The sequence below is a fragment of the Euwallacea similis genome, chromosome 12, assembly GCF_039881205.1.
Source record: "Euwallacea similis isolate ESF13 chromosome 12, ESF131.1, whole genome shotgun sequence".
Lineage (NCBI taxonomy): Eukaryota > Metazoa > Arthropoda > Insecta > Coleoptera > Curculionidae > Euwallacea > Euwallacea similis.
Window position 1 is genome coordinate 2,316,627 of NC_089620.1, and position 27,341 is coordinate 2,343,967.

At 34.3% G+C, this 27,341-nt stretch overlaps 2 protein-coding genes across 6 annotated transcripts; one reads left to right on the forward strand and one right to left on the reverse strand.

Moving 5' to 3' along the window:
- Positions 1 to 1,527: 1,527 nt before the first annotated feature.
- Sep1 (Septin 1) lies at positions 1,528 to 7,515 on the forward strand. The gene is made up of 7 exons (XM_066395874.1): positions 1,528 to 1,792; positions 2,546 to 2,738; positions 3,160 to 3,418; positions 5,266 to 5,470; positions 5,559 to 5,633; positions 5,689 to 5,876; positions 6,640 to 7,515. The coding sequence occupies exons 1-7, from the start codon at positions 1,769 to 1,771 to the stop codon at positions 6,767 to 6,769; spliced, it is 1,074 nt and encodes a 357-aa protein (XP_066251971.1). The 5' UTR covers positions 1,528 to 1,768; the 3' UTR covers positions 6,770 to 7,515.
- Positions 7,516 to 9,026: 1,511 nt separating this feature from the next.
- stj (straightjacket) lies at positions 9,027 to 26,486 on the reverse strand. Of its 5 annotated transcripts, XM_066395827.1 has the most exons (31): positions 26,314 to 26,486; positions 26,110 to 26,254; positions 25,154 to 25,235; positions 22,749 to 22,853; positions 22,562 to 22,693; positions 22,328 to 22,507; positions 22,116 to 22,272; positions 21,923 to 22,054; positions 21,745 to 21,867; positions 21,556 to 21,692; positions 21,372 to 21,501; positions 20,342 to 20,524; positions 19,939 to 20,216; positions 19,800 to 19,883; positions 19,261 to 19,317; positions 17,414 to 17,494; positions 17,278 to 17,352; positions 17,033 to 17,209; positions 16,773 to 16,981; positions 16,602 to 16,714; positions 16,453 to 16,543; positions 16,175 to 16,207; positions 14,613 to 14,723; positions 14,348 to 14,457; positions 14,137 to 14,276; positions 13,824 to 14,078; positions 12,203 to 12,419; positions 11,714 to 11,873; positions 11,406 to 11,604; positions 9,621 to 9,727; positions 9,027 to 9,447 (listed from the first exon to the last, which is right to left on the reverse strand). In XM_066395827.1, exons 1-31 carry the CDS (start codon positions 26,315 to 26,317, stop codon positions 9,429 to 9,431), a joined length of 4,026 nt encoding a protein of 1,341 aa, XP_066251924.1. In that variant the 5' UTR covers positions 26,318 to 26,486; the 3' UTR covers positions 9,027 to 9,428. The 5 variants fall into 5 exon arrangements, with proteins under 5 accessions (XP_066251924.1, XP_066251926.1, XP_066251925.1 ...); XM_066395829.1 differs by lacking the exon at positions 19,261 to 19,317; XM_066395828.1 differs by lacking the exon at positions 16,175 to 16,207.
- Between the last annotated feature and the right edge of the window lie 855 nt (positions 26,487 to 27,341).

Consider the following 27,341-nt stretch of genomic DNA (forward strand, 5'->3'; position numbering starts at 1 on the left):
CATACTCATATTAGAGAATACAGATGAATTTAATCGCCCCTATGAGCTCTATCTGCGCGCATTAGAGGGGCCGCTCTTTTAGTTTCCGATGTATCGAGTTATTTTAATACTGATTTTTGCAATTTCTTCAGTATCTGAGGATGAAGGTTCTTCGGATGCATATTTGAGGTTCTGGAGCCTTAATGGAGGTATTTAGGGTCAACACATTGGTCCACATCTGTCGATTAGAGCAATAAACATTATCTCAGAAGGTCCGCAATTTTCTAACTCTCCTAGAGGAATTTCCGAGTTATGTAAGGAGGTTCTTGATTTTTTTACCCTCTTTCTTCTAGCGTTCCGGCGCGGGCGTTTGAGCGAACATATGCATATACAGGGTGAGTCACGCGGCCCGTTCATTAGAAAATTTTTGACTCCCACTAGTCCAATGAAATTTGGTGTCGATCTAGGATCGATCATTTTGAATCCCAGTTAAATGCGTTAAAAATGGCGCCACTTCCGGTTATACCGGAAGTAGCCACCAGCCTCGTTATTTTAAAAGGAACCTCATATTTTTTTTGTAATTTCCTTATTCTTCGTTAAATTGTTAAGGCCGGTTTAAATCAAATGTCTTATGTTTAAAATTTGCCGTTTCCGAGTTATACCGGAAAATTTGAAAATTTTTTAACAACCGCAAGACCCAATGGAAATCGGATTGTGTGCTAACCGCTGCTAATTTCGAACTCGGCGTTTTCAGTTTTGAAGTATTTAAAAATTTAAAATTTGATAAAGTCTTCAACAATTCTCGAAACATGTCTCCAAAGATGTATGTCTTCAAATCTCAATAAATTGCTTATTTTAAATGAGACATCCTGTATCTTAAAGCATTTCCGAGTCTAGAATTTAATTCTATATGAAAAATTATTAAGGTTTCTTGGACCGATTCTGGATAGAGCGTTCCATTTGAAGTAAGCAAGTTATTGAGATTTGAAGTCATATAACTTCGGAGGCATGTCGAAGACTTTTTGTCAAATTGAAATGGGTCAAAACGTAGCTTATTAGATTCTCTTTGGCTTTCAAAACACCGATTTCAAAATTCGCAGCGATTAGGGCACAATACCGATTTCTGCGGGGTCTTCCGGCTATCAAAATTTTTTAATTTTCCTGTATAACTTGAAAATGATAAATTTTAATCATAAGGCACTTTATATAACCTGGCCTTAAAATTTAGCGGGAATCCGAAAATGACAAAAAAAAAATATATAAAAAAATAACGAAGTTGGTAGCTACTTCTAGTATAACCGGAAGAGTCGCCGTGTTGAAAAAAAATTACTTGCATTCAAAGTGGTGAATTCTAGCCTGAAACTAAATTCCACTGGGCTACGATAGTGGGAAATTTGAAATTTTTTAATAAACGGGTTGCGCGGTTAACGCGTCTAAGACCAGACTTGCCTTAATCCGCCATATTGAATGTGAAACACCTACGTATGTGGCTGAACGTTGCCAATGCGACACGAGGCCATTGAAGCTCGGGAAGGAAGGGAGTTCGGTTTTTTGTTTATTTTCTTTTTCATATCAAATCAACTATTCAACGGCAACAAATCAACAGGCTCATTCAGAAATCATAAATACAGAAGCCGGAGGCGCTGCCCAGGCAACTCAGTGGTCCCAATTCTCAGTCAAAAGTTAAATTTCATTGTCGCTTGGTGTAGAATAACCGTTTTAACATTTGTTTACGATTCGCCTCGTTTGATTAGGAGCTTTGTTTGGTTTGGTTTTAAGGTGTTTCAAGATGTCCAACGAATCAGTAAAATCGGTAAGAATTTTTGCACAAATCCACGATCCCTCCCACATTTTTCATTATTTGAGACACAATTTACATAACCCCAAACCCCAACTAACAGTTAGAAGGCAGCAATGGAACATTATCAGTATAGGGAGGAAGATATCCTTTAGGTGCTTCTAATCCCTAATCCCTAAATTTTCATAATTAATCTTATAATGAGTATCATTATAATAGTGTCTCACTTATTGTTTCAGCGTAGTGATAAACTCCTCCAAAGAAGTATCTCAGCACTGAAAATATGCTATATCTTTGACACTAAATAACTTCCAAATCTATTGTTTGATTAGAGCAATTTGTTAAATTCTAGGTAGGCCTATTCATTAAGAACTCCATTTTCATTGTTATGTGTACATACTGAGTGCGACAGACCTACCTATAGTATTTCTTCCCCTGAATTTCTAAGCTCCTAGTAAATCATTAATTGTAGTATTTTAAACATACTCTGTTTTAACTAAATCACATTTATTGCACAGTTTGCCACCAGCTTTTTCCTAACATTTAACTTTTTATTTCACTTTGACATCTCTGATAATGAAAAAGCCATGAATTTCTGGACAAAAATACCACATTTCTTTCATGTTAGAGATATTCTTATTTTAATTGTTTTTGGCCCATGAAAAATCTTTTAGTATTCTCATTAATAAGCAAGATATCTGACGAAGATAAAAAACTGACTTTCTGTACTTAACATATATGTGATGTTCAGACCAGTTCCTTTTTCAGTTTTCAAGTCTGGAAACTCCTGGGTATGTAGGTTTTGCAAACTTGCCAAACCAGGTTCATAGAAAATCAGTCAAAAAAGGGTTTGAATTTACACTTATGGTAGTTGGAGAGAGTGGTCTAGGAAAGTCAACCTTGGTTAATGCTCTCTTTTTGGCTGATTTATACCCTGAGAGGGTAGTTCCAGGAGCTGTGGGTGAGTCCACATCAATTATCTACCTATATTATATTATGTTATGTTTTAGTTCTACATTCTTGTATTGTTTGACTCCAAATTACTATGATAAAATTTGTATATCATAATTTCTTCTATGTCTTTATATGTATATAGTTAAATAATCTAAAAGTATACCTCGCATATATTCTCTAAAAAAACATGGGATTTAACACTTTAGCCAACATTCCAAACAAAGTGTTAACGATTCGAAGTTTCTTTACCAGTTTCAACATCTGGCAGGGTTATTGCTTTCTTCACATGACGCCAAATAAACAATATATTTGTATGGTTGATATGCCTTTGCTGGAAGTTAATTCGCATTTTTACTATTTTGATATATTAATTAGATTAATTTTGACGATGTTGCTTCACAAATTACTATTTTTACTTCCAATTACAGAAAAACATAAACAAACTGTAAAATTGGAACCAACGACTGTTGAAATTGAGGAAAGGGGCATAAAGTTAAGACTCACGGTAGTTGATACTCCAGGGTATGGAGATGCAATTGACAACACAGACAGTTTTTCTGAAATTATTAGATATATTGACGAACAATTTGAAAGGTTTCTACGTGATGAAAGCGGTTTGAATAGGAAGAATATTGTCGACAATAGAATTCATTGCTGTTTCTATTTTATATCTCCATTTGGACATGGGTAAGTAATCTTTCTGTTAAATAGGAAGTTACAGTAACGGAGACGTTATCAATTCATTGTAACTCCGTTAATACATATTATAATCTTATCAAGTGAATTGAAGACTAAAGCAAAAAGACAACTGGGTGCGTGTAAGCAGTATGACGAAGTTGCTTTCTGTGTTTGTAAACACTTATGGTATTGCGATAAAATTCGTCAGCGTAGTTAAGGTGTATGAACTCGTTTCCCTATTGGGGTTTACTCATTTACATAGAGATATCGGATTTCTAATCCATTGTAACTTAATATGGATGATTAATTGCATGCATCGGAGCTCCGGTATTGAATTTAAAATAGTTGGCTACTGAACGATAATTTTTTTAACTTTTGGATCTGTACCTGCAGGGTTTCTGTTTAAGTTTTATCCGGGGTCTACAAAGTCTGATGTAAAAAAAAATGGTAGAATGCAAAAATATTATGTGGAAATTGTCCGAAATCGGTTATAAAAGTGACCCAATTACTATCAGGAAATGATTGAAATGCTAACAACTCTTTATTTTAAGTGAATCGCGCCACACATTATTTGCCTGTCCCTAGCTTATCTTATACAGGGTAGTTCTAAAAGTTGTAAACTTTCTAAAGTGAAATTTAGAAAATACCAGATCAAGTGGAATACATTTATTTCTACTATTTGTGATAATTCTTCAGTTATGGCTTCGATTTCTGGCATTGTCTTTCTGATATTGATTTTTCAAGTTTCGAGAGGTTCGGGACGGCAGCTGCAGACTTTACTTTTACGGTATCCCCATAAAAAAATCGCAAGGTACCAAGTGTCTCCTCTTCGGGAAATTAATTTCTCCAGGAAATAAATTCAAATGAAAGGCAAGGCCAGATTAGAAGTGTGGCATGTGACGCCGCCCTGCTGATACCAGATGTAAACAATTTTTTTGAACCACCTTGCATTACTTATCTAATAAGCTTTCGTTCAGGCAAGGCAGCCGATGTACTGCATTAACTGCTGTAGGATTGTAAGACTTTCTTAAATTTATACAATTTAATAAGATTTTGGGAGGGATTCTCTTCATACAAACTTGTAGTTGCATAAGTCCTAACCCTAGAAGATTTTAAATGCAAGAAGGATGAGAGAAGTGTCGAGTTGCCAACATTAAAAGTCAATGCGCCCCGAGGCCGTAGGAGATAAACCACGAATAAGATTCAAATAGGTGCAGAAAATATTAAGGATTACCGAACTGTAAGGTGTGGATCAAATCCTAAGAACGAACTGAGTGAAGTACGCAGGGGCTTTGTTGTGCTATTTGTGTACCTACATGAACCCACTCGAGCTATGTTTGCGGTTCCAACATTTAAAAATAGAATGTGTATTAGGCACTAAATGAAATACATTTCTTGAAAATGTCTAGCTAAATGTAACTAGTGATAAAATAATAATAAACCTTTTACTTACCTTAATACCGTATCGGGATCTATACCCATCCTTTAGTTGCTTGGCTAGTAACATAGAAGATAAAGTAACATTCTAAAAGATATTACGAGCATAAAAGCGCATTAAAGTTCAATTAAAATCGTTCAACACTCCAACTTTTTAATATTTAACACTTTTAAGTTGGTTGGAACTTAAGGTTATTTCTGCTTCTCCACGCCGCAACAGCACAAAATGCATGTTAACATGAATTGTTGTACGTGTAAATTTAATAGTTACTTAAAAGATGAAGTAACATACACACGTCACACAAGTCTTGTGCTTCAAGTCTTTTGGATTCTCTTACAGTTACTAGTATTAACTGAGTCTCAGTGTACTATTTCAATTGCCTTGCTTTAACTCTTAACCAGTACGTAATTGATTTTAGTTTAAAACCTTTGGATATTGAATTCATGAAACAGTTACATAACAAAGTAAACATAGTTCCTGTGATTGCCAAAGCCGATGTATTAACCAAGAAAGAGATGCAGAAGTTAAAATCGAAAGTATTATATGAAATTGCTGAGAATGGTATTAAAATATTTTCGTTGCCCGAGTGTGATTCTGACGAAGATGAAGAATATAAGGAACAGGTGAGGATAACCACTAACTGCATGATATTTACCTGAATAATTGATAAAAAGTCATTCCTAACGCATAGAAAATTTATTACCTACCTAGGTTCGTCAATTAAAACAGGCTGTGCCCTTTGCTGTGTGTGGTGCCAATACACTTTTAGAAGTTCGAGGGCGCCAGGTATGTAATACCTGCTGTATTTTTCAGACGGCGCAGTAGTTTTAATTTTCTTTAGGTTCGAGGCAGATTATATCCTTGGGGAGTGGTGGAAGTTGAAAACCCAGAACATTGCGACTTCATTAAGTTGCGCACAATGCTCATTACTCACATGCAAGATCTTCAAGATATCACTCAAAGAGAACATTACGAGAATTATAGAAGCGAAAGGTTAGCTAAAGGTGTTCCACCGCCAAAGAGAACCACGTACGTTGCAATATATTTATTTTATATGTGTGGGTGAACCGGACATAAGTTTAACATTGATTTCTATCTGCATGTTTCATTAAATTTTGCTTGGTTAAGTTGTGCAATAGAAAAATTATCAAGCCATATGTATAAAGGAACGGGACACTTTAGGACGTATTGCACCGATATTGGGTCTGATATTTAGTATCGTACTTGAGTATATAGAAACATTTAGTTTTCTGCTTTACGTATTAAATCGGTATTTAATCAGTAGGGGTTTTATATAGGGTAAACATTTTCTAAAAATAATATAGGATTTATCGGCATCTATTATACATCGTTGTTCTATAGTTTGATATTTTCAATAACTTTGAGCAGCTTGTTTACTGATTTATAGTAAATCTGGAGGCATGGTACAGGGTGTTTCACATAAAAAGAGTATCTGGTCTATAGAAGTTCTCGGTAAATGACAATGCTTAAAAAATGAAGATTGTGATTACACGATATTAAAGCCTAGTTAATATCTTTAAAACGTTTGCAAAGAAGTAGCGTTGGTAGATATAGTTGATAATTGAATTAATTTATCTTGTGAATCTAAATTGGGTGATGGTGAACATATATTGGACTTGAATGGATTCTGGTTGCTTTCCTCCTCGCGACTAACTGGCAGTAGAAGCAAATGCTGTGGTTGACTAACATGTGTTAGTCTCTAGTAATTATAAAATATCTTACTTTTTTCCATTTAATAAAGATGAGTTTTATGCAATTCTTTGTGTTTCAGCATTACTGAAGAGAAAGTGGCAACATCTGGCGAAAAAGACAGGATACTACAAGAGAAAGAAGCCGAATTGAAGAGGATGCAGGAAATGATCGCTCAACTGCAGGCCAAAATGCAAACGCAGCAACAGTAGATAACTTTCTGATACATTTAGTGTAGTAAGCGCATTAATGAGTGTACGGATTTGGGATAAAAGTCATTTTGGTAAAAATATGTTTTAATTATTGAATTTTAGTATAAGTATATGAAAATTATTTTACCAAAATAAATGGCGGATTTCAAATGAGTCAAAAGTAATAGGTCGTCTATTATCATTTAGATAATCTATGTACAATATTTGATTAATGTTTCGGTGAATCAAAGTGACAAAATGGAGTTTTCCTTGTAAAAACGGATATATCCAGTTACCCAACTATACTTGTCAACATATCATAATTCTTGTTTTATTATTTATACTTTATTTGCTCAGAGAATTATATCTTTCGTATCGAAATCGATCTGCACCATAATCGCTTGCACTTTACTAGAGCAGTCAAACTCATTCTCATATCAAACGTATTTATTCCTAAAGACTTTGCAAAGATTACTAGAAAATTAAGAAGTATATTCCTATTTTTTTACATTTCAGATAATATGTATTTTAGAGCTAAGGCCATATTAATTGCATAGAAGATTTATTTCCTGTCAAGAATAGTGTAAGTGCAACTTATAGTATAAAGTCATGCGAATTTCAATTTGGTAATTTTATTACTTTACATTCACTGTATCTACTCCTGCGAAAATCCTGAAAATTTAAACTTAAGGCCATATTAGACTTATTTTTTTAAAGTAATATCTCTATTAGACATTTTTCTTGAACAGTATATAAGATCTCGCTCTGATCTGTGAACAGAATATGAGTTCTGTTTGAGTATGTATAATCTATAAATTCAAATAAAAAATGTGTTTTATATTATTAGAGTGTTGTCACTTATTCAAATAAAAGGTTGTTACCAGTATACAAGGTGGGCATTTTTGGTGATTCTTTTATGTATTTTGATCTTGAAAATCATAATAGTTTAATTTTCTACCTTGGGACATCATTAAAGTATCGAAATAAAAAAAATTAAATTTGATGAACAGTGTTATTAGTAGCTTTTTTCTTGTTGATACTGTACTGGATTTTATAAGTTTTAGATTTCAGCACAGATTCGCATAGTGTGGAGATAGTTTCAAAAATAAAAAAGTGATTGAAGAATAATATGAATAAGGTAATTATAGTCCAGTACAAACACCATTTTTTATTTAGTTAGTATTAAGATTAAAAGGTAAGTAGAATAAATTCATCATCATATATTTGCGAGATGCACTTGTAAATAAATTTGTTTCGTGTAGAAAAGTAAATGGATGTAATTAAAAATAAAATTCAATTCAATAAAACTTTAAAAAAACCGAAAATTTTTTTTTTGGGATATTCCGTGCCTGTTGTAGTTTTAGTTCCCCCCATTTTTTAAAATTATTCCGGTATCCATTTATGCTACATTGCGTTAATGTAGCTTTGATAGTTTTCAAGATATTTGCTTTGAAGCTGCACGGACTGACACTCAATAATTTATGATACTGCCTTATCCCCTCCCGGATCCATTTACATGGCGGAACTGTTTGATGCATAAAATAGTTGCGTTTTTACTATTTTAATTTGATGATGAACCGAATAGACTCATAAGCTACATTTGAAAAATTGTTTTTCCTAGCATCCCATTGGCTGATTTGAGCGTGTTTTGAAAGAAGGTAATAATGTTATACGAGTTTCAGTTTGGTGGTTTTGTGGAGCCAGACGTTTTACAGATGTAGGAAATTTTAAATATCTTTAGCTGCAGCCAGCTCTTACATGTTTGTTTTCGTTTATTCTATCGATTATCATAAGTTTTCTTTTGACGGTTTTCATTCCTAGTCCATATTCTCTTTTAAACCGCGCGATATGTTTTCCAATTGGTTCTCGTTGACTAAAATTACTCTGTACGGTGTATTGATGCCAGTTGTTTCTGATTAAATTATTTCTTATCCGACAATGCCTTCGGGAGGACAGGGAAACCAAGACGACAGTTAAAAACTATCAAAACATGGAAAATTGAAAACATTGGCTATACAATCAGATAATTGCAGCCATACCTTGTAATGGATGATTATTAAGTAAAACCTCGCAATAGGGGTTGAGCCGTGAATGTAGAGCGTTGATAAAAAAATGGATGAATGTATTCAAGACATAATTCACCGCCCATTTTAGATTTTTTTTTAATGATCACTCTACTAATTTCACCTTGGGTTAAGATTCGTTAAAGAACGGGTTGGGTTAGTCGGCTTTATAGAAAATCGAGTTATAGACAAGCAATAAAATAGGAGCGAATTTTACAAAATCAACAGTTTTAATGAGTAAAAATTACACTATATTACCTACTACTAATTATATTGATTAGGAAAACAACCAAGATTAACAAATTATCACAATGAAATTATAAATTTAATAGATATGTAGAGGAAATTGTTAGATTAGTTCTATACGTTTTATATGGCGCATTATAATCATAATTACTGCTTTTATTGTTAAATAGGAAACGCTAATACAAATGAAATGAACATTTCAATCAAAATTTTTTCTTTGAAAGACTGAAGTAGGACAAAATTTAACGGTTATTTTTAGTATCGATTAGTAGTCAGTAAAAAAATTTCTGCCAAAATGTCTTCAAGTTCAGTGGCACCTGACGTTCTCTTAATCACCATGGTGAGTTTCAACACTCTCATAACCTAATAGCTTAATTCAGATAGACCAATCTGAAAATAAGTTAAACAAAATCCCACACATTTGATCATTCCACAAATATTCTATAGGTACATAACAATTTGATGTAACGAAAGAAGTATTTTCATTAAGAAAATTGCTAATATCGATATATCACAGACTAACAAATAAATTCAATTATTAATTGAGCTAACTACCTACTTACATTAAATAACGGACAAACTGGAAAAACGAATAAAAACTTAAGAGTAAAGGTACAACGTAGGCGGATGATATGTTGGTCCCTGAACCACAGAGTTTAATCTCGCTCTCCTATAAGGAAAATAGTGACCATTGTAATAATTTAAACTTGAATACCTAATGTAAGTGAACTGTGTATGAGTAATATTCTTTTAGAGCTAATGCGACTTAAACATTTTAAATCACAGTTCGAACATTAACAAAACATGTTTGAACTATTATTCTCCGGATTTATTTCGCCTTCTTCCTCAGACATCGTAGTGCTAAACTGTACGTATTTACCATTCATTTTTCAATCTAATACTTTCTTAGAAAAATATATGCAGTTAAAGCCAAATATTTCTGATTTAGAAGTTTATATTTTTTGAACTAAGCTCGGTACCTCAAGTAATAAAACATGTAAGGACACTGTACATCCCAAATTTGAATTAAATATCTGAAAAACTGTAGAGATTACCAGGAATATAAGTAACTTTTTTTCTTGAAGCGCTTATACAGTGTGGCTTTAAATTGTCTCACTCCGTCAACTTTTTAACAAATTATTATTTTCTTAAAACTGAAAAGCAACATTAAATAAGACAAAAAATACTATTTTTTGTCTTTTGTTTTTCCTCTAAATATTGTTTATGTCGCCAATAAGGCAATAATCGAAGCATAAGTCGCGTGACACCTCAAATTAAAGGCGTTTAGAAACTACATTTAATGGTATAATGTGATTTAAAATCTATCGATTAGTTTTGAGGAAAAAGTGTTATAAATACTGAAAAATTATGTCAAAAATGCAATAGATTTAGTTTAATAGTACATAAACAATACAAAGAACTTGTTTGTGGAATTGAATTGAATTGAATTTTTAAAAAGGGGCCCATTTTGCTCCTGACAAAAATATAACCTGTCAGTAATGTCGTACCTTACGTTAACGAAGGTTTATTGATTAACTAATCTATAAGGTTTTGTAATTCGACTATGCAATTTTAGCAAAAAAACCTTCTTTTTTTGTTTTTTTTTTGTCAAAAGATAGCATTTTTTTAGCTATTGAATGCTGTTTTTGAATGTTAACATAATAATCATTTACTAAAAAGTTAATAGGGGTGGTGAATTTAGAGCCTCGTTGTATAAGCGTGAGTAATGTTAATTTCGTGCCATTTGTACTTTACAGATCCACTTCAATTTTAAATTTGGCTTTAGTTAAAGACTCTCGTATCTTTTCAAGTGCCAAAAAAGGGTGATGTTTTTGAAAACGACCTTTGTCGAATTGATAGTTAACATTAATGACCCCTATAATGGAACCCATATGTTAACTAAATAGGCTTCTTACAGGTAAGCTGACCAGAAGCTCTATACAATGATCTGTAACATGATCGTTAAGTCAATGAGTGTTTCATCATAGGGATGATTGACTGTCATGTTCTTAGCCTGTTTCAAAGATTTGGTCTCGATGCATTTGGAAATCGTTTGAAAATTGACGCATTTGAGGCTAGCAGTTAATAGGAATATAAATATGTATTTAAAGAATTTCAAACTTGGCGATATACCGCCAAATGTCCCACTCATAAAGTATGAAATCAGAGCTTATACAATCACAAATCGCCTGTTATAGATATCTGCTATTGATCTCTTCGACTGTTGATTCATATTTTCCAGCTTTTTTTGCTATATTTGTTTGCTGTCGAATTCCTCAAGGCTTTTGATTTTTTTTTTGCTTCAGCCATCACAACTTATGAATAAACAAAATAGAAGAGTAACTTACATTTATTGAGCGACTAATGCAGCTCATGTAATGACGTCTCGGGAGATGTTCTTGGTTCATAAAACACGGCAAACTCATGTTGTAGTCGATTTGTTGGGGATCTGGAGATGGCGGATATCTATCTTTTTGTTCCTGACATAAATTGTTGATTACCAGCAGGATCATGTTGCTGCCACTCACTCGCTGGACGATAAATGGTCTTAAAGGGAAAATACGTTTTTAACCCAATTTTGTACCTATCTAGTACAATTTAGTCAAAATTAAGGAAATCTTTGGATAAAATTCTCGTAGCGACCTTTATAGCGTACCTTGAGCAATTGCCCATGGTTTTATTGTAGGCACTATTGGATTCATTTCTTCCAGTGTGGACCAAAGTATACAAGTACAGTTCATTGTCGCAGGGCTCTGGTTTGGTCTTCTGCATGGTGGCGCTTTCATCAAAGGACTTATCGTGCATTTGCTCGATACCTGAAAATCTTATGTATCTACTGACCAAAATCACTAATTTGTCAATAAACGACCAAAAGATCGCATACAGTGCGTTTTCATCACACAACGTAGAATTTTGTGTTAACATTTTAAACTCGAGTTAGCCTCTGTTCCGTGAAATGCAGCTAAGAAAATTGGTTGTTAAGGACATTTTAAATACTTTTTGCAATTTTTTTTACTCAATTGATTTTTTATTCTATTTTCTATTCTGTTACTCCAAAGCTATTGTCCGATTTTATACTGGTTGATGATTCATTGAGAACTACTTTAAACATATCTGTACATACCGATGTCCATTTTTCTCATACCTTCATGTTCATAATCTTGATCCTTTGGTTCAAGTTCCTCATGATCAGATACTTCCATGTCATTATGATTTCTATGATCCAACGAATCGTCAGGTGATGGGTCACTATCCAGTTGGTATAATGTAGGGTCATAATATAGATTTTCGGTAGCAGCTTCTGTTAGAATCGTAAGAGTCGAAAGCACCCATTCGAAAAATGCTATTATGTAGAAATACGGCTGAAAGGGAACGTAATTATCTAAATAAATAATAACCATCTAAAAATGTGATGCAAGTAAGCTTGTATATTAAACAAATGTAATTTCCTGATTCAAGTGGAATAAGGGGAATAGTTCTTTGAGGTGTCTAGGGCAAAATGTGGCTTCCTTACAGCGTAAAACTAAGCAGCTAAAGAGGCACAAAACTATATACAGGGTAGAATCTTTTTGTATTACGCATTATTTGGATTTTCTAAACAGCAATAAGTCTAGGTTTGATAAAAAATGTACGTCATTTAGTATCCTTTCAGAGCATGTCTTGCAATCCAAAATAGGTAAAGGGGCTCAAATTATTGAAAAAAAAAGTATTTTTGGTTTCTATAAATTAATGACATCATTTAGGTCACTATTCCTTCTTACAAAAACAAAAAAAAAGCATGAGCTTTGAGGCTACGCGCCAGGGGACACTAATTTTATTTTTCTTATGGACTCCCGTGTGTTCAATTACATTTTTTCTTGAAAAATTTGTCGCCCTAAATTCATCGACGAAAAACACACATAAATTACATTTTACTGAAAGAATTATTAATTTTTTTTCGGTTTTCTGCAACAGTTTGTTTCAATATGTTTAATGAGCTAGACATAAAAAATGATAGTCCTGTGGATATGGGTCATAAGAGTAGTGCATCAATCTGCTGATGATCCCATAATCAACAAGAAATCCTCATAAAACCGGATTTTACTTGCTTTAGTGTATGTCAAAAGGTGTCCAAAGTAATGTTTATGTTTGTCGAGCATTTTTCGATAGTTCGTCTATGCCAAGTTGCATGAGTGAGAAGGTAGCCCTAATGATGTTAGAGTTACCCCAGAATGATTCAGTTGACATATCCCTCAGAAGTTTCGATAAGGCTCAGGCTCATGTACCAAAGTCTTGTAAAATACAAACTTATCCCTCTAACACCAATTTGCCTTCGATGTTTTAGTATTTCCGCAAATTATAACGTTTGTGTCAGATAACTGACCCTATATCTTTTACAGTTTGTAAAATGTGGCATTGGTGGTATCACTTAAAGCAGACACCCTGTATATGTCTAAAATTATATTTTCGAGTTGTTTTGATATTTTAATGTTTAGTTCATTTATTTACAGGGCTGGCAAAAATGCGTTTTTGACCCATGACCTAATATGACTCCTCCGCTTTTCTTCTACTTCCAATTCTTATATTATAATGAATAAGAAATGAACACAAAATTTAATAGGCGTCAATTTCGGAAGATATTGTGTTTGAGTCAAAAGCTCGTTATCGACTCGGCTGTAAATGTGCTCTTTTTCTGCTTTTTGCTCTGTTAAACACATAACTACATATTCATATCAAAGTTTCAGCAGTTTAGTAATATAAAACAAGTTTCATATAAAAATTCTTACTGATAAAAGCCTTGATCCAGAACTTCCCGTTTCTTGTTCTTCAGGACACAAGCCCTGGTAATCAAACATGCGATGAGCTTTGTATACCCCAACCTCAATTAACTGGCTCATAATGTCGGGCCTAAGTTTACCGAAGAAGAATCCTGTTTCTTGTAGGTACTCACTAACTATAACATATCCATTATCATCCAGCATTAAACAGTGAAGTTCATCCGACTCGCAAGTTTTCTTGCAGACGTTCTTGAATTCACCACACTGTAACATTGATATGAAGTAATTTTGTCCTTGTTGAATTTCATTAATTTACCCATACATTTGTTGTGGTATTTTTGAAGAAATTATATAAGGCTGAATGGTAGGATTGGTATCCAACCACTGCCACGGGAACTTTACGGTCTGCGTTTTCAATAAACACAGCAGAACTGACCGTAACCAAAGTGTTATTTGCATCACCTGTAAGCAACGATTGAAGGAAATCGTAGGTCTGTAGAAGTTAGGGAAGACAACACGAAATGGTGACATACCAGCCTCTTTTGGTACTGAATATACATAGACAGAATCTACGTAAGAATGCTCTACTGCTCTTTTATACCAAACTTCGTCGATTGCTTTATTGTGAACGCGGTGGAAGTGCCTAAAATATGCAGGATTTTTAGGTGTCGCAATTCATGTTGATTGAAAATGATGAAATGCCCAGGGACCATGATCCAAAAACTCCAGGTGTTAGCAAAATGCTCATATGAGCAAATAATGATCCTGAATTTAAAAAAAAAACTTATCTAAACTTACCTTTCGTGAATACTATTATCAATATTTTGAGGAAAGTTTTGCCACCTGGTGAGTCCACTATGAGTAGCCATGAAGGCCACTATTATCCCATAATCTTTTATCATTTTGGTTCTGCATGAAAACAAAATAAAACGAATCAATATTGGGACATAATTTTATTCTATATTATTTAGAAACTACATGTTCCAAACTGATGTTTCCACAGAGAGCACTCTGTATAGGAAATATGATCCGAATGAAACGGACCGTAATGGCCTAAACTGCACCCACATATCTATTGTTTATGCAGAAATATTGTTATGTCGCTAATCTTGTCGTGAACGTATAAGAAAGTTAACGATTTTAAATATATCGAGGATCAAAGTATAATTTTTTTTGTGGCCAGTTCGGACAGTATTTGAAATAGTTATTTAAGTCCAGGTTCATTCGGGGGATTCGAGCCGTCGAGGTCCGACCGGGGAAATCCGGGATTACAAGAAATTTAGATGGGGACTCTTTGTCAATTCCGCAGTAAATATATAAGATATCTACTTTATTCCACCAATTTTTCCAATGAAAAGTCTTGTAGGTTTTAGTAATCAGTTGATCCTCTTATAGTGGAGTAGATACATATGATCACATCAGAATTTGAAGGAAATATCTCAAAAACTGTCGGAGCTACAGGTAAAATTGGGAAAAAATAAGTAAAATTTAAAAAAACCGTTTGACATCCTGTATAAATATTGTTAACTTTCTTATAAGACAGCCATATCGTTATATTTCTGCAGGAAGAATATATGGGTGAAGGATGAAGTTTAGCCTATTATTGGGGACCAACGAGTATAAATTACAAACCTTTCCTTATTAGGCAGCATGTTAGAAGGGATAAGACAGAGTAATAACTGTGTAGGTCACCAATTGTGTTCTGCTCTTGGATATACGAGATTTATGGAAGACTAACACCGGGTGGTCACACAAACCTCTATGCAATTTTTATTACTTTTGTTACACGAAAGTTGAGGAATCTAAGTTAGTTAAATTTAGAATTGTGAGCTAGTTAGAGTACTTTTGATTTGATAGGAAACAATTCTAACTTGAAGATTCTTAACTGGATCACCCTGTAGAATCTATAAGTTCACGCATGGCGTCATTAATTCACGTATGGTGTTACCTTTTCATTGATAGTTTTTTTTAATATTCTTTAATTAAATTTTGGAATTCGATGTTGTAAGTGGGGACTTCATCGCGCTTATTATCACTATTTTGATTGCTTGTACAGAATAATTGCAAAACTTAGTTATTATTTTAATACGTGTCTAAGCACGGAATTGTATGGTGAAACGATATTTTTAAAACGTCAGAATAACATTACATCTTTATTTGTGTTACGCTCCCTGCAGCTTAAAGATATTCCTCAGAATGCCTGTTGCAGGAGTGGCGAAAACTCAAAAAAAGGTCGACACAGGGAATCTCAAAGCTGATGATAATTACGGCTCTCCCGGTTATTAACAGTTAATTACACTAAAGGACGACTTGGGGAGTTAGGAACCTTACACCAAAATATTTAAATCTACATACTGTACCTGGATATTAAAGCCATCAATATTGACATAGGTCTTTATAATAAACAAAAGGGTTATTAGTGCAAAAATTCGGTTATAAGTGCAACTTATATCTACGTCTGCATGTTCTGGATTAGGCATTAAACTGTTAAGTAAACGTAGGTAAATCACATCCAAAACACGCAGTCTCTATTTAGGGCACGTTAAAATATTGAAAATTAACTAATTTTCTGAGAAAGCGTGAAGTGCCCTAAGAGCTCTGCACATATTACAAATCCTTCGCTGACCATTGAACTTACCCATTCGTATCTTTAGTGTCAGTAATATTATCATTAAACCACAGCGTTATCTTAGCATCTGCAACCACTTTAGATATCAGCTTGCGATCGCCTACAGAAATTCCAGTAATTCGTTAATTTAATACTTACTAAGTGGACATGACACTTACATTCCGCTTCAATCCATTTCCATCCTGGTCCTTCCATTTTTTTCAGGAAGTACATGAATTCCTCTTCAGCCGTCTCAAAATAATGTTTATCATCCAGGTATCTGCAGTATTGCCTGAAGAAAAACTAACATATTCAAGACCTCAATATTCATGACTTTTTTGGAACGTTACCAGTCTGGATGAATAGTCCAGTTCCCTGCGAAAAACTGGGTGAAAGTGTGTTGGCCTTTGTCGTTAATTCTTATCCTATGAATATCGTTTTCCACTGGATGAAGTACACGATAGAATCCGTATCTATCGGGTAAAGCTATGACCAAGCTGAAGGGGGTTCCATTTATACCCGTGTAGAAGTAATGGCGCTTGCCAACGAAGATTCTCCTCTAAATCAGTACAATTGATGCCTTCTGAACACATTTATCGGATAATTATACCATGCCATCCAAATGCGTCTTGACCTTCAAGGTAATATTTCCTTTGATTTGCATGATGATCTGGTGCCTCAGGTCTCTGACATCATTACTGAAACTTCTAGGTTCATTATCGTCGTCCATTACCTCTACTTCCATGAAATCCACTCTGTTGTAAGCTGGTTTTAGGATACCTTGGTACTAAAGAGTTTTAAAGATATTCTTGGTGGTTCCTGATTAATAGTCGGATTAGCGTAATATTAACATACCACAGGTCTGAGGTCTGGATGAATAAGAATGTAACCGTTGTTCGTAACAATGAAGCCATAGCCATTGACTCCCAGCTGTAATAAGTGAGGGAGAGTCCATTAGCTAAATTGTTAAGTTAAAGGGTTGCTGTCTTACTCTGTAAGAAAGCATGAGCCGCTGAATATATTCGACTGGAATGTCAGTACCTGCAACCCCGAGCAAGTTGGCTACTCTCTCCTATAAAATGCCGAAATAATAACTTGAGAGCTCCTAGTTAGAAAATATACTGTGATATCTATTATCTAGTCTATATTGGTTTCATAAAAATATCGCCGAATGTTGGAAAGTTTGGGAAACATGGGTAATAAACCCATGTCAGGTGGTTCCATCCCACTTTATGTGCATCTGAATTTCCAATATTCGATACTATTTAATATTTTACTAAATCATCCCTTTAAAATCTGAACCACTCAAAAGAACCACCCTGGATACCTCTTAGAAAGCAGTCTTGCCAGAGTTGAAACGATTCAGTTTTGCACATCCACAAAACCTATTTTTGTCTAAGAACTATTATTTTCAACACAAAAAATGTGATAAGTTGAAGTTGTACTATTGAAAGACTGGAAGGTGAACTAATAGAAAGAATTCAAATTAGAATAATCTCGTTTCGATCAAAAAGACGTGAATTTAATTTCTGGGTTGTAAATAATACGCCAAAATGCATTTTTTCCGAATTCATATTTAAAATCTTCAGGTTAAAAATGGTATTTCAAAAACGACATCACAACATTGTATAAAAGTCAACTTTTCTCTAATATTTTTGGAATTTGTGTGAATTTGCGAAATGTTACAACTGAATAGTAACCACACTTGAAAAATGCAACTTTGTTTTCATTTAACCAACAATCTATCTCTTATTGTTTCCGAGATACCCATTTTGGAAGTCGAATTTGGAACACCCTATACAGTTGCAGGCTCTCTTATGCAATGGCCAAAAATCTGTTGGTGCCTAGTTTTAGATCTTAAATGATTCAGATTTTGTTCGAATTCGTCCATCAATTCTGACTATACAGGGTGTTCCAAAAACGCTGGTACAAATGAGTATTGGTATAATATAGTATGGTATAGTAGTAAAAAAATTCAGCTATACTCGTCTTATAGGAAAGTTGCCTATTTTCATTCTACAAGACGTCAAAATAATTTTCAATTCTACAAATTGAAAATAAATCTCATTGTTTTTGATTTACAGATATGAAATTGCTTTTAGGGTAGTTGTTAGGTACGATCAATATATTATTTCTATATTAACATAACTACGAGTATACTAAGGACCCTTTTGTTTCATTATTGTGATAAGTTAATTGGATCATACTTAAGTTTGCATATTTTAATTTGTGTGTGCTTTAATACTTTAATGTGTTACTCTTTATTGTAGAAAAGATACCTGAAGTTTTATCCCAATAGTAAACGCTCATTACTTAAACACTTTAAAAAATTCTTGAATATGAATTTTACGTATCGAGAGATTGGTCGGGGTAGTAAACATCTGTGGCCCCCACGCAGTCCGGACTTAAACCCATTGGATTTAACTGAATCGTTCTATTTTTTTATCCGCTAGCACGCTATACTCACTTGTATCAATGTTTTTGAGACACCCTGTATAAGATTATTATTATTTTCGTTATAGCAATCTAATCTTCAAAGCTGTTATAAAATCTTTAGTCAACGGTGCCGAAATCACAGCTTCAAAATTTTCTACAGTTAAGTAGGTACTACTAATGCTACGTTTCTAGAATAACATGAAAACTAGCTGTAAGGAATAAATCTAATTATCCTATACCTAAATATTGAAATTTTCTAATGTTCTATATACGATGGATATGTTGGACTCTATCAACTGGACCATCACTAAGTCAATCACACCTTTTGGCCTAAGACTGTACTAAAACTCTAAAACCAAAATACACAATCCACTGGCCTACGACGATCTTTCCTGCTGTTACCTCTCTGGTGACCGTCACCCATTCTTCCTCGTTCACTTGGATTTTTTCGGTTATATTCTAGAGTTATGGTATTAACGATGAAGAAAAACGTAGTGTAGATTAGTACGCAAGAATTTGCTATTCTGTGTATATCTCGCTAGCAATCAATTCGCAAGCTGTAGTTATGATACATAAAGATTTATATGAATCCAATCTTTACAGTCCGAAAAAAAACTGAATTAATTTTGATATTACCGGAACACTAAAACAGCACACTGAGGCTGTTAGCCTCCTACGGTTTGAAGTTTTTTCCATTTTAATTCGATGCAAAGAGGCGTTTTCTGAGCACTGACCAGCTTTGTCGATGAAGAACAACGAGATTGCAATACAATTGCGTTTTTTTCGAAAAACGATTCTACATAGATCTGAACAGATATTTCACAGAAAGCAAGATCTCAGGCATTAAATATTCCTAATCATCCGATGTAAATGAAAAATTGCTCATTGTGAGCGAATTCTTGCTCGTTAAAACTCATATTTTTAGATAAGTTTTCACTTACTTGTCTCGGTTTTTTGTCGTATACGGGCAGAGATACCGATGTCATCATATGATATGTCTGAGTTTCCCCATAGTTGTCCTGCTTCTAAATATCGAAACAATTCTCCAACATAAACTAAACATCCAAAAAGACCACTTACCAGTTTTTGTTGGTGCACAAACTTTCTGTCTATGTCATCGGAAGTCAACATATCTTTGTATTTGCTGAAGATCTGGTACCTTTCTCTCTGGGTATTCCGTTGGCGATTCACCCACAACCAGTTTGTCAGCTTGGGATCAGTAACATCAGCGTAGACAGGTGACCAGGTGGGGTTGGGCTTCACGTTGGCGTTCAACACCATGGGACGGGCCATTACTGGAATGTAGTGCAAGACTTCTTCGCGTACCTCGGCGTAGGTACTCAAGTGGACATAGTATCCTGAAAATATACAAAAATTACAGCATTTTATTAAATCATGTTGAGCAATTCAGTAGAGCTGATCATAAATTATTTTCAACATTATTGATTGTGTGTAGCTCTTCGCGAAAGCTAATGTTCTTTACCTTGATTTGCACAGGCCATCCACTTCACTTCACGAGGATCACTAACTTCCCTGCCTACCAGATATGTAAATAGTCTTACAGTGACGATGGGGAGGTCATGCCAGTTGTACTTTTCAAAGACGTCTTTGTAGTTATCTTGAGACCCGTCGGTTATGAGCATTATAGCTTGACTGCAATCGGCTCCTGAAAATCATTGTCCTTAATTTACCAAATTGAAATTAATCTTAGAGGAATTTTGGGTACAGTTAGTTGAAGCCATCTGTGTCTTACCAAGGTACAAAAAATCAACTTAACTTTTATCAGTTTCGATAACTTAAATATTTTTACGAATTTTGATACTCTGAGCTTTTCTACATGAATAAGATATTCTGCAAAAAAACTGCACCTCTAACCGCTTTTGAGGTATTTTCAATTAAATATTTCGATACTCTGCCAAGCATTTATGAACACTTAAACTCAATAGATTTATTTATTTCAGACTTGAGACAATGTTTTTGGTTTAAGATGGTGCTCCTCATTCCCCTATACACATAAGAGAGCTCTTAAATGTGAATTTTATATCAATGGATTGGTTGGGGTAGTGAACATCTGTGGCCACCACGAAGTACTGATCTAAACTCATTAGATTTTGGATGGCGCCATCTTTCAACTAGTTGAAAAACAGATACTTTAAATGATCGTCCTCCAAAAGTCCCTTAGGAGCAATTTCAAGTCTATATATCCAAAATTGTGAAATTTATTCCCAATTTAGGGTATATTTAATTGAATCCGCTAGCACGTTATACTGCTTTACACATCGTTTCTGGGACACCCAGTATAATTATGTCCTTAATAAATTTCAAAATTCATCGATGTAAAGTAGGTAAGAAAATATTTTCCGATTCAAGAGCAAAGGGGAGATTGGTGATTCAGACTCTAGATTCTACGATATGTGAAAGTCCAACCATAGTAAGGTCCGCAGGTGGTACTTCTGAATATTGTGGCTTGTGTGTGTGCGTGTTTTGCCATATTTGTGCTTTCTGAAACTTACCCAATTTAGATTCTCGGTATTGCTCAAGCAGTTCAAAAGCTGTAGTGAGGGCCAGTGTGAAGTTCGCAATCTGCTCGGTTTTGAAATCGCTCATACCTTCCTTGAGGGTCCTTATATTTGCCAAGTTCGCCTTTAATTTCTCAATACGTATCAGCCACTTTCAAGTAACATTACTACAACTTACTTGAACCAATTTTCCATTAAAACAATCAATCAAAGGATCCGTTGTGTTGCTAAATGTAAAAATATTGACGTAATCGTTATTTCCCAAAGTGTCCAGAATGTTGTGAACCACATGACGGGCTATTTCACGCCGCATGCCTAAAAATCCTACATTTAATCCAAGTTTTTCCTTCTATGGTGTCCTACTGACCAGTCATCGAACCCGATCGATCGACTAATATCACAACATCTTTGGGTGAGGAGGCTGCCTCAATGAACCAACTTCGAGTCCGACAATCGAACAAATCCACTGGTTCTTGAGACCAAATCATCGCTGTAACCATTTTATTGCTGGCTTATGATGTAGTGATCACTTGAAAACTACATACCTGGAAATTGTCGCATAAATCCAGTGGAACTTCCGAAATATTGCCAAGACAGGGTGGGGTCCAATTTATAATTGTTTCTGAACGTTTTGTCAAGTTCTTCTGACCATTTTATTCCGGCTATGACGTCTTTTGCTGCGAGAATTAGTGGAAATGAAAAAAAATGAAGCATAAAAGGGAATATGTCTGTCCTTACATCGCTCGTATACATTACTAGGTACGTGGACGGCACTGTAGTTAGTATTAACAGGAATGTTATAAAAATACCTATTCACATAGAGTGGCAACTTTGTCTTATCCACAGGATGAGTTTGACTAGCCTGTGGATGTTCTAAATCCTCTTCATCTCTTATCTATGAAATTACCAATAATCAGCTCATTAAATGGTTTTTTTTCTTAAAAACTCACTTCGGCTTCTTCCGCATTATTCATACTGATTGAGCTTCTTCCATCTTCCGATGACTGATCCCTTTGGGAAAATCTAGTATCGTCACGATGCACAAGACTATCGTAATTTGGCTCAAATTCCACATTGCTAGACAAGGAATCTTCATATTTCTGATCTTGGGTTGATGCTAGATCACTAAACTAGAAGATGTGGAATGTTTTAGAGTTGGCAGTTAGTTTTGACCGCCGGGTTACCTCATTTTCTTCAGATCCAGATACATTTGGAGCGGAATTGGTAAGATTTTTGGCATTGAAGAATTGGAAATTGTAATCAATATCTTCTTCTTTTTGGGCTTTGGCTGCCTCTTCTGCTATATCCATTATCCTCTAAAATGCGCATTTTCACGTACCATTTAGTTTTTGTTGTTGAATATGTACTTACTCTAACTGCTTCGACTTTCGATTTCATCATTTTTGATATTCGCTCGTGGATATCTGATAAAATTTTATCTCCATCTTCGGACATTACAGTGGTGTCCTTAAAGCTCTGAAATAATATAACTTGAAGATACAGTCTTGGCATTATTGAGGAGATTGTAAACAAGTACATGTTATTTTTGACGAAAAATCAATAAAACATTTATTAATATTCACATACGGTGTGGTAGAAAATAAATCCCCCCCCTCTTTTTTTTCCTTTAAGCTCCCTAATGTAGTAAACTAAACTTAAAACAAAAAAGGTACCAAATTACAACAGAGTGTTAACTTGAAAAAAATTTTTAATGGTATTACTAGGTTTTTGCCTTCATCTCAAAATTTGAAAACATTTCATATAACTTTTCAATTTTTTATTTTTCCTAGTTGATCTTTTTCATAGTTTGACAGGTGTGGAATTTTTTGACATTTTTTAATTTGTCAAATGTGCCATTTAAACCCGTTTTGAAAAGTTGTGATAGGATTGTGAAATCCATTTCGTCCTAGCATTAAAGTTAAGAACTTGCAGCTGCTGATAATCGAAAAAAGGTCATGTTTGTTCTACGAGATTGCTAAAATTTTTAGATGAATCCAAATATAATGTCAAAAAATTATGTTAAAATATAGCATTTATATGGATGTTGCCGTATACCAAGTGTCATCTTTCTATGCTTAAGAGGATTAAAAAATAAAGGGGTAGAGGAGGTGTTCTTTAAAACCAAACTCTATGAAAAGCATGTGAAAAATACGTTCTATATAGTGCATTTGTATACAGGAATATTCGTAAAATTTGTTTATGTTTAAAATGATTAATGTAGACCACGCGTTTAGTACTTATTTACACATTTTACACCACTCACATCACATTCAAAAACACAAATTTATTATTGTTTTTGGTACATTAAATGTTCTAAATGTTCACCATTTGAATCCATGCATGCTCTACTCCGGGTACTCCTTGTTGAACTCTTTTGAACAAGGTTTAAATTTTGTTTTTCGACTTCAGAATCAACTTCTCTCTGTCGACCTCGTGTCCTTGATATAAAGAAATAACACTACCTGTATCCAGAAGCTTTTGGGAAACTCGCGCAAATGTTTGTGGAGCTGGAAGTTTTCTTTCTGGATAACGATTACTGTAAATGTCCCTAGCTTTTTTAGAATTTTGTATCGCCTCTCCATAAATCAAAAGCACGTCATAATACTCGCGCAAAGAATACATTGTCACGTAGGTGCTCTTAATAAGTCGGAATAAAATCACTTGAAGCTCGCCCAAATTAACTTTTCGGATGATCTGTTGCGTGTACCGACAAAAGAGGCATTCAGCGAGAACGAAATCACACTAAAATATTAAAAGTATGGAAGGACATACAGTCCATGACAAATTTGAAAAATAAGAGTGGTTCCTTTTCGATGGTACCTAATGGGCTTCACTCGCCCATGGCCCCAGGCGTCTTTGCCCAGGATCATATATCACATAAAATGGGATAAAGTGCAGACGGTTACATAACTCATGTACTATTGAGGTACTAAATCAATCTGTTTACTGCGCATTCCAATGCCTTATCACTTCACCCACAACGTGGGTGAGCGACCCTCTTAAGGGCCATAAAAAACAACCATAACGAAAATAAACTTCTCTTCCTCGGTAACGTTCAGTGCGGCGTTGCTACTTCCGTTTTTTTTACCGCTTAAGTTATTAATTAAGTTTTCAATTAATTATAAAATTATTATTATATTTATATTATATATAAATATTAATTATAAAAAGAAAAAAAGGGACTTAATTAAATAAAAAAATAAATAATTGCTTTAAGCATTGTTATTGTTGAATAATTTTAAGTTTTTTTGTTACATGTCAAACAACCAAAATGTGTCAAGTACATTTTTCCACATTTTATTCAAATTTTAAACCTTATCATACCTTTTCGATTACCAACTTTGACTTTTTTTTTTAAACTATTAGGTTTTCGACCGCTGTTGTAAGGAACTTTTTTGTTCAAAATGATGTTCTTAATCACTGGTTAAATTTACGAAAGTTATTTCACTAACACCCTATAAATAAGTATTGAGCGGGTGGTCTACATCAATCATTTTAAACATAAACAAATTTTACGAATATTCTTATATATCATCAAAGATGACGGTTTTGGACTAATGGGTTCTTTGAGTAAATATTAATATGAGTCAAATAACTTCTGATAATTAGAGGAGGTATTCTCGGACATGATTTCATACCAGTACACATACACAATGTTATAAAGCTTAAGAACACTACATGAAAGAAAAACATTATAAACTTTCATTATTAGCGTTACTTCGCTTCGGTATTGCCTTACCTTCCTAGCGAGGTTAACTGGTCTTTTACAAACTTACATTTTTAACTTGGTCCTTTCTGGAGACCATTTCTCCGAAAATCCATAGCTCCGCACTAAGCTTATTTGCCCAAATTTGCACCCTGCAAGCAGTAAAAACAGTTAATTATAAAGAAGGCTACAGAGACAGAAAATCGAGGTGTCGATAATATATAGGTACCAAAAAAAAAGAATAATGAAACGGCCAATTTTTAAGTTCAACCCTGTAGCTCGCGAACTAACAGTTTGAGAAAAAATTCAAAAGCACCATTATTTTTTATTCAAAATTTTGTTCCATAACATCTTTGATGGGTTTTGATGACGGCTACGGTTTTCTAAATACAAAAAATGGACCAATTTGGCTCACCATGAACACAGTTAGATCTTAGATATTAGGAAGAAATGGGATTTTTTTTAACATTTTAAGAAATTGTTATAACCAATGGCTGCACGTCCACTGTTTCGTTTAAATGGTAGATCCACGAATTGTTTAAAAACATTGTAAAGTGAATGTGTCTACCTGTAGTTTTCTGAAGACTCGCTCTATCAGCCAAATAGTGTTTTTTTAAAAGTTTTTATAACAAATGATTGGCGGCCGTCGTTATATGAAACAGAACAAAAATGCGCATCTTTTCACTAATTTGAGTCGCCCTATATCTTTTATCGTTTTTTCTGCATTTTCTCCGTGAAACTCAGTGTATTTGGACGCCTTCTATATGAGAATTGATTAGAACCTGCCGAATACTCCGAATTTTTTTTAAACAGTTACTTTTAAAATTTATGTCCAAGGCAGGTAGTTCACTGCATAAGACAGGCACAGGCAGTGTACAACTGTGTTGATGTTCCTTTTCTTTGAACAATTCTATAAAATAATGAAGATTTAGCAGTTTGGGCAAAAAATTGATTTTAATCACCTGTTGTTAAACCTGCGAATTAGAAATGTATTAATCTGTATAATCTAGGTGGGAAATTACTCACAATTTCAGCAGTTCTGGGTGCTGCTTGTTGTCCCTATTCTCATCTTGTCCTACGCCAAAGGAGCACACACATAAGAACACGGCTATAAACGCATACTTCCGATATCTCATTTCTAGTAATCTGAAGCAAAACGGACGATCACCGACTAAAAATCTGGTTCTGTGTATATTAACAATTTGTATAAAGACGACTAGAAAAACATACGCATATGTTAGCGCTCAATTGAAAGAATGCACGATGCTATTATACACGGTTGCAAACGCTTATAAAAACACTTAAAATTTATATTATAGATCAAATTAAACTAAATTAAATTAAGTATAGTATGTTTCGAACCGCAGGAATCCTTTTTGCCTTCCTGCGACGAACGAGGGTATTTCGAGTGGTTTTAGTAGGACAAATCGATATTCGAGTTGCGCAGTGATCGTGTCCTTTTCCTAGCCTGAGTTTCGAATTGTCATGCTTTTCATTTATCCAGACACGGAACTCAACCACGTGATACTGAAGGGCTCTTTTAGACACGAAACACGTGACAATTTAGCTCGATTTTCGTTTTTTTTATTGTTCAGTTACCTAACTGAATCTACGTTTTAGGTAAGCACCTATTGGAAGCCAATAAACCTTAAATTGTTAAGATGAAAATCAAAAAGTAGGGACAAGTCGCAATAGCAAGACGTTTAGAGATTTTGTAGATTTGCGAAAATCCAGTTGTTTTCAAACGCACCTCGTATAGACGCCGCTAAACTGCCGGCCAAATCAACTGTATAACGTTAATTTTTACTCTAAATTTAAACATTCATTACTTTTAAACGCAAAAACATATTTGAAGGGGCAAGTTTGAAAAATGTTACTGAGCCTCCAAACATTCTCAAATTTAACAGAACAGTTTAAAACGTCCTGTATATTATTATCCTAGCCTGCCATATTACTACCCTGATAAACTATTCTGGCCAATCAGACCTGATTACGAATATTATCGATCGTAGTTGTTAATTAATAATAAACATTATTATTTTTATCTCGCACTGCCAGGATAGATCTATTTATTCTGACCTGCATTGAACTGATTTGCGGAGTTGGTAAATTGAACATTACCGGACCAAATATTATAATGTTGTTGCGAAGCAATCTTGCTGGACTCTAACTAGGGATCTAGAGGAGTTTTGCCTGTGATGCCCCCGTTCACCTTTTCCTTATGTTATTTTTTTAATATTTGCTGTTAGTCCGGTGCT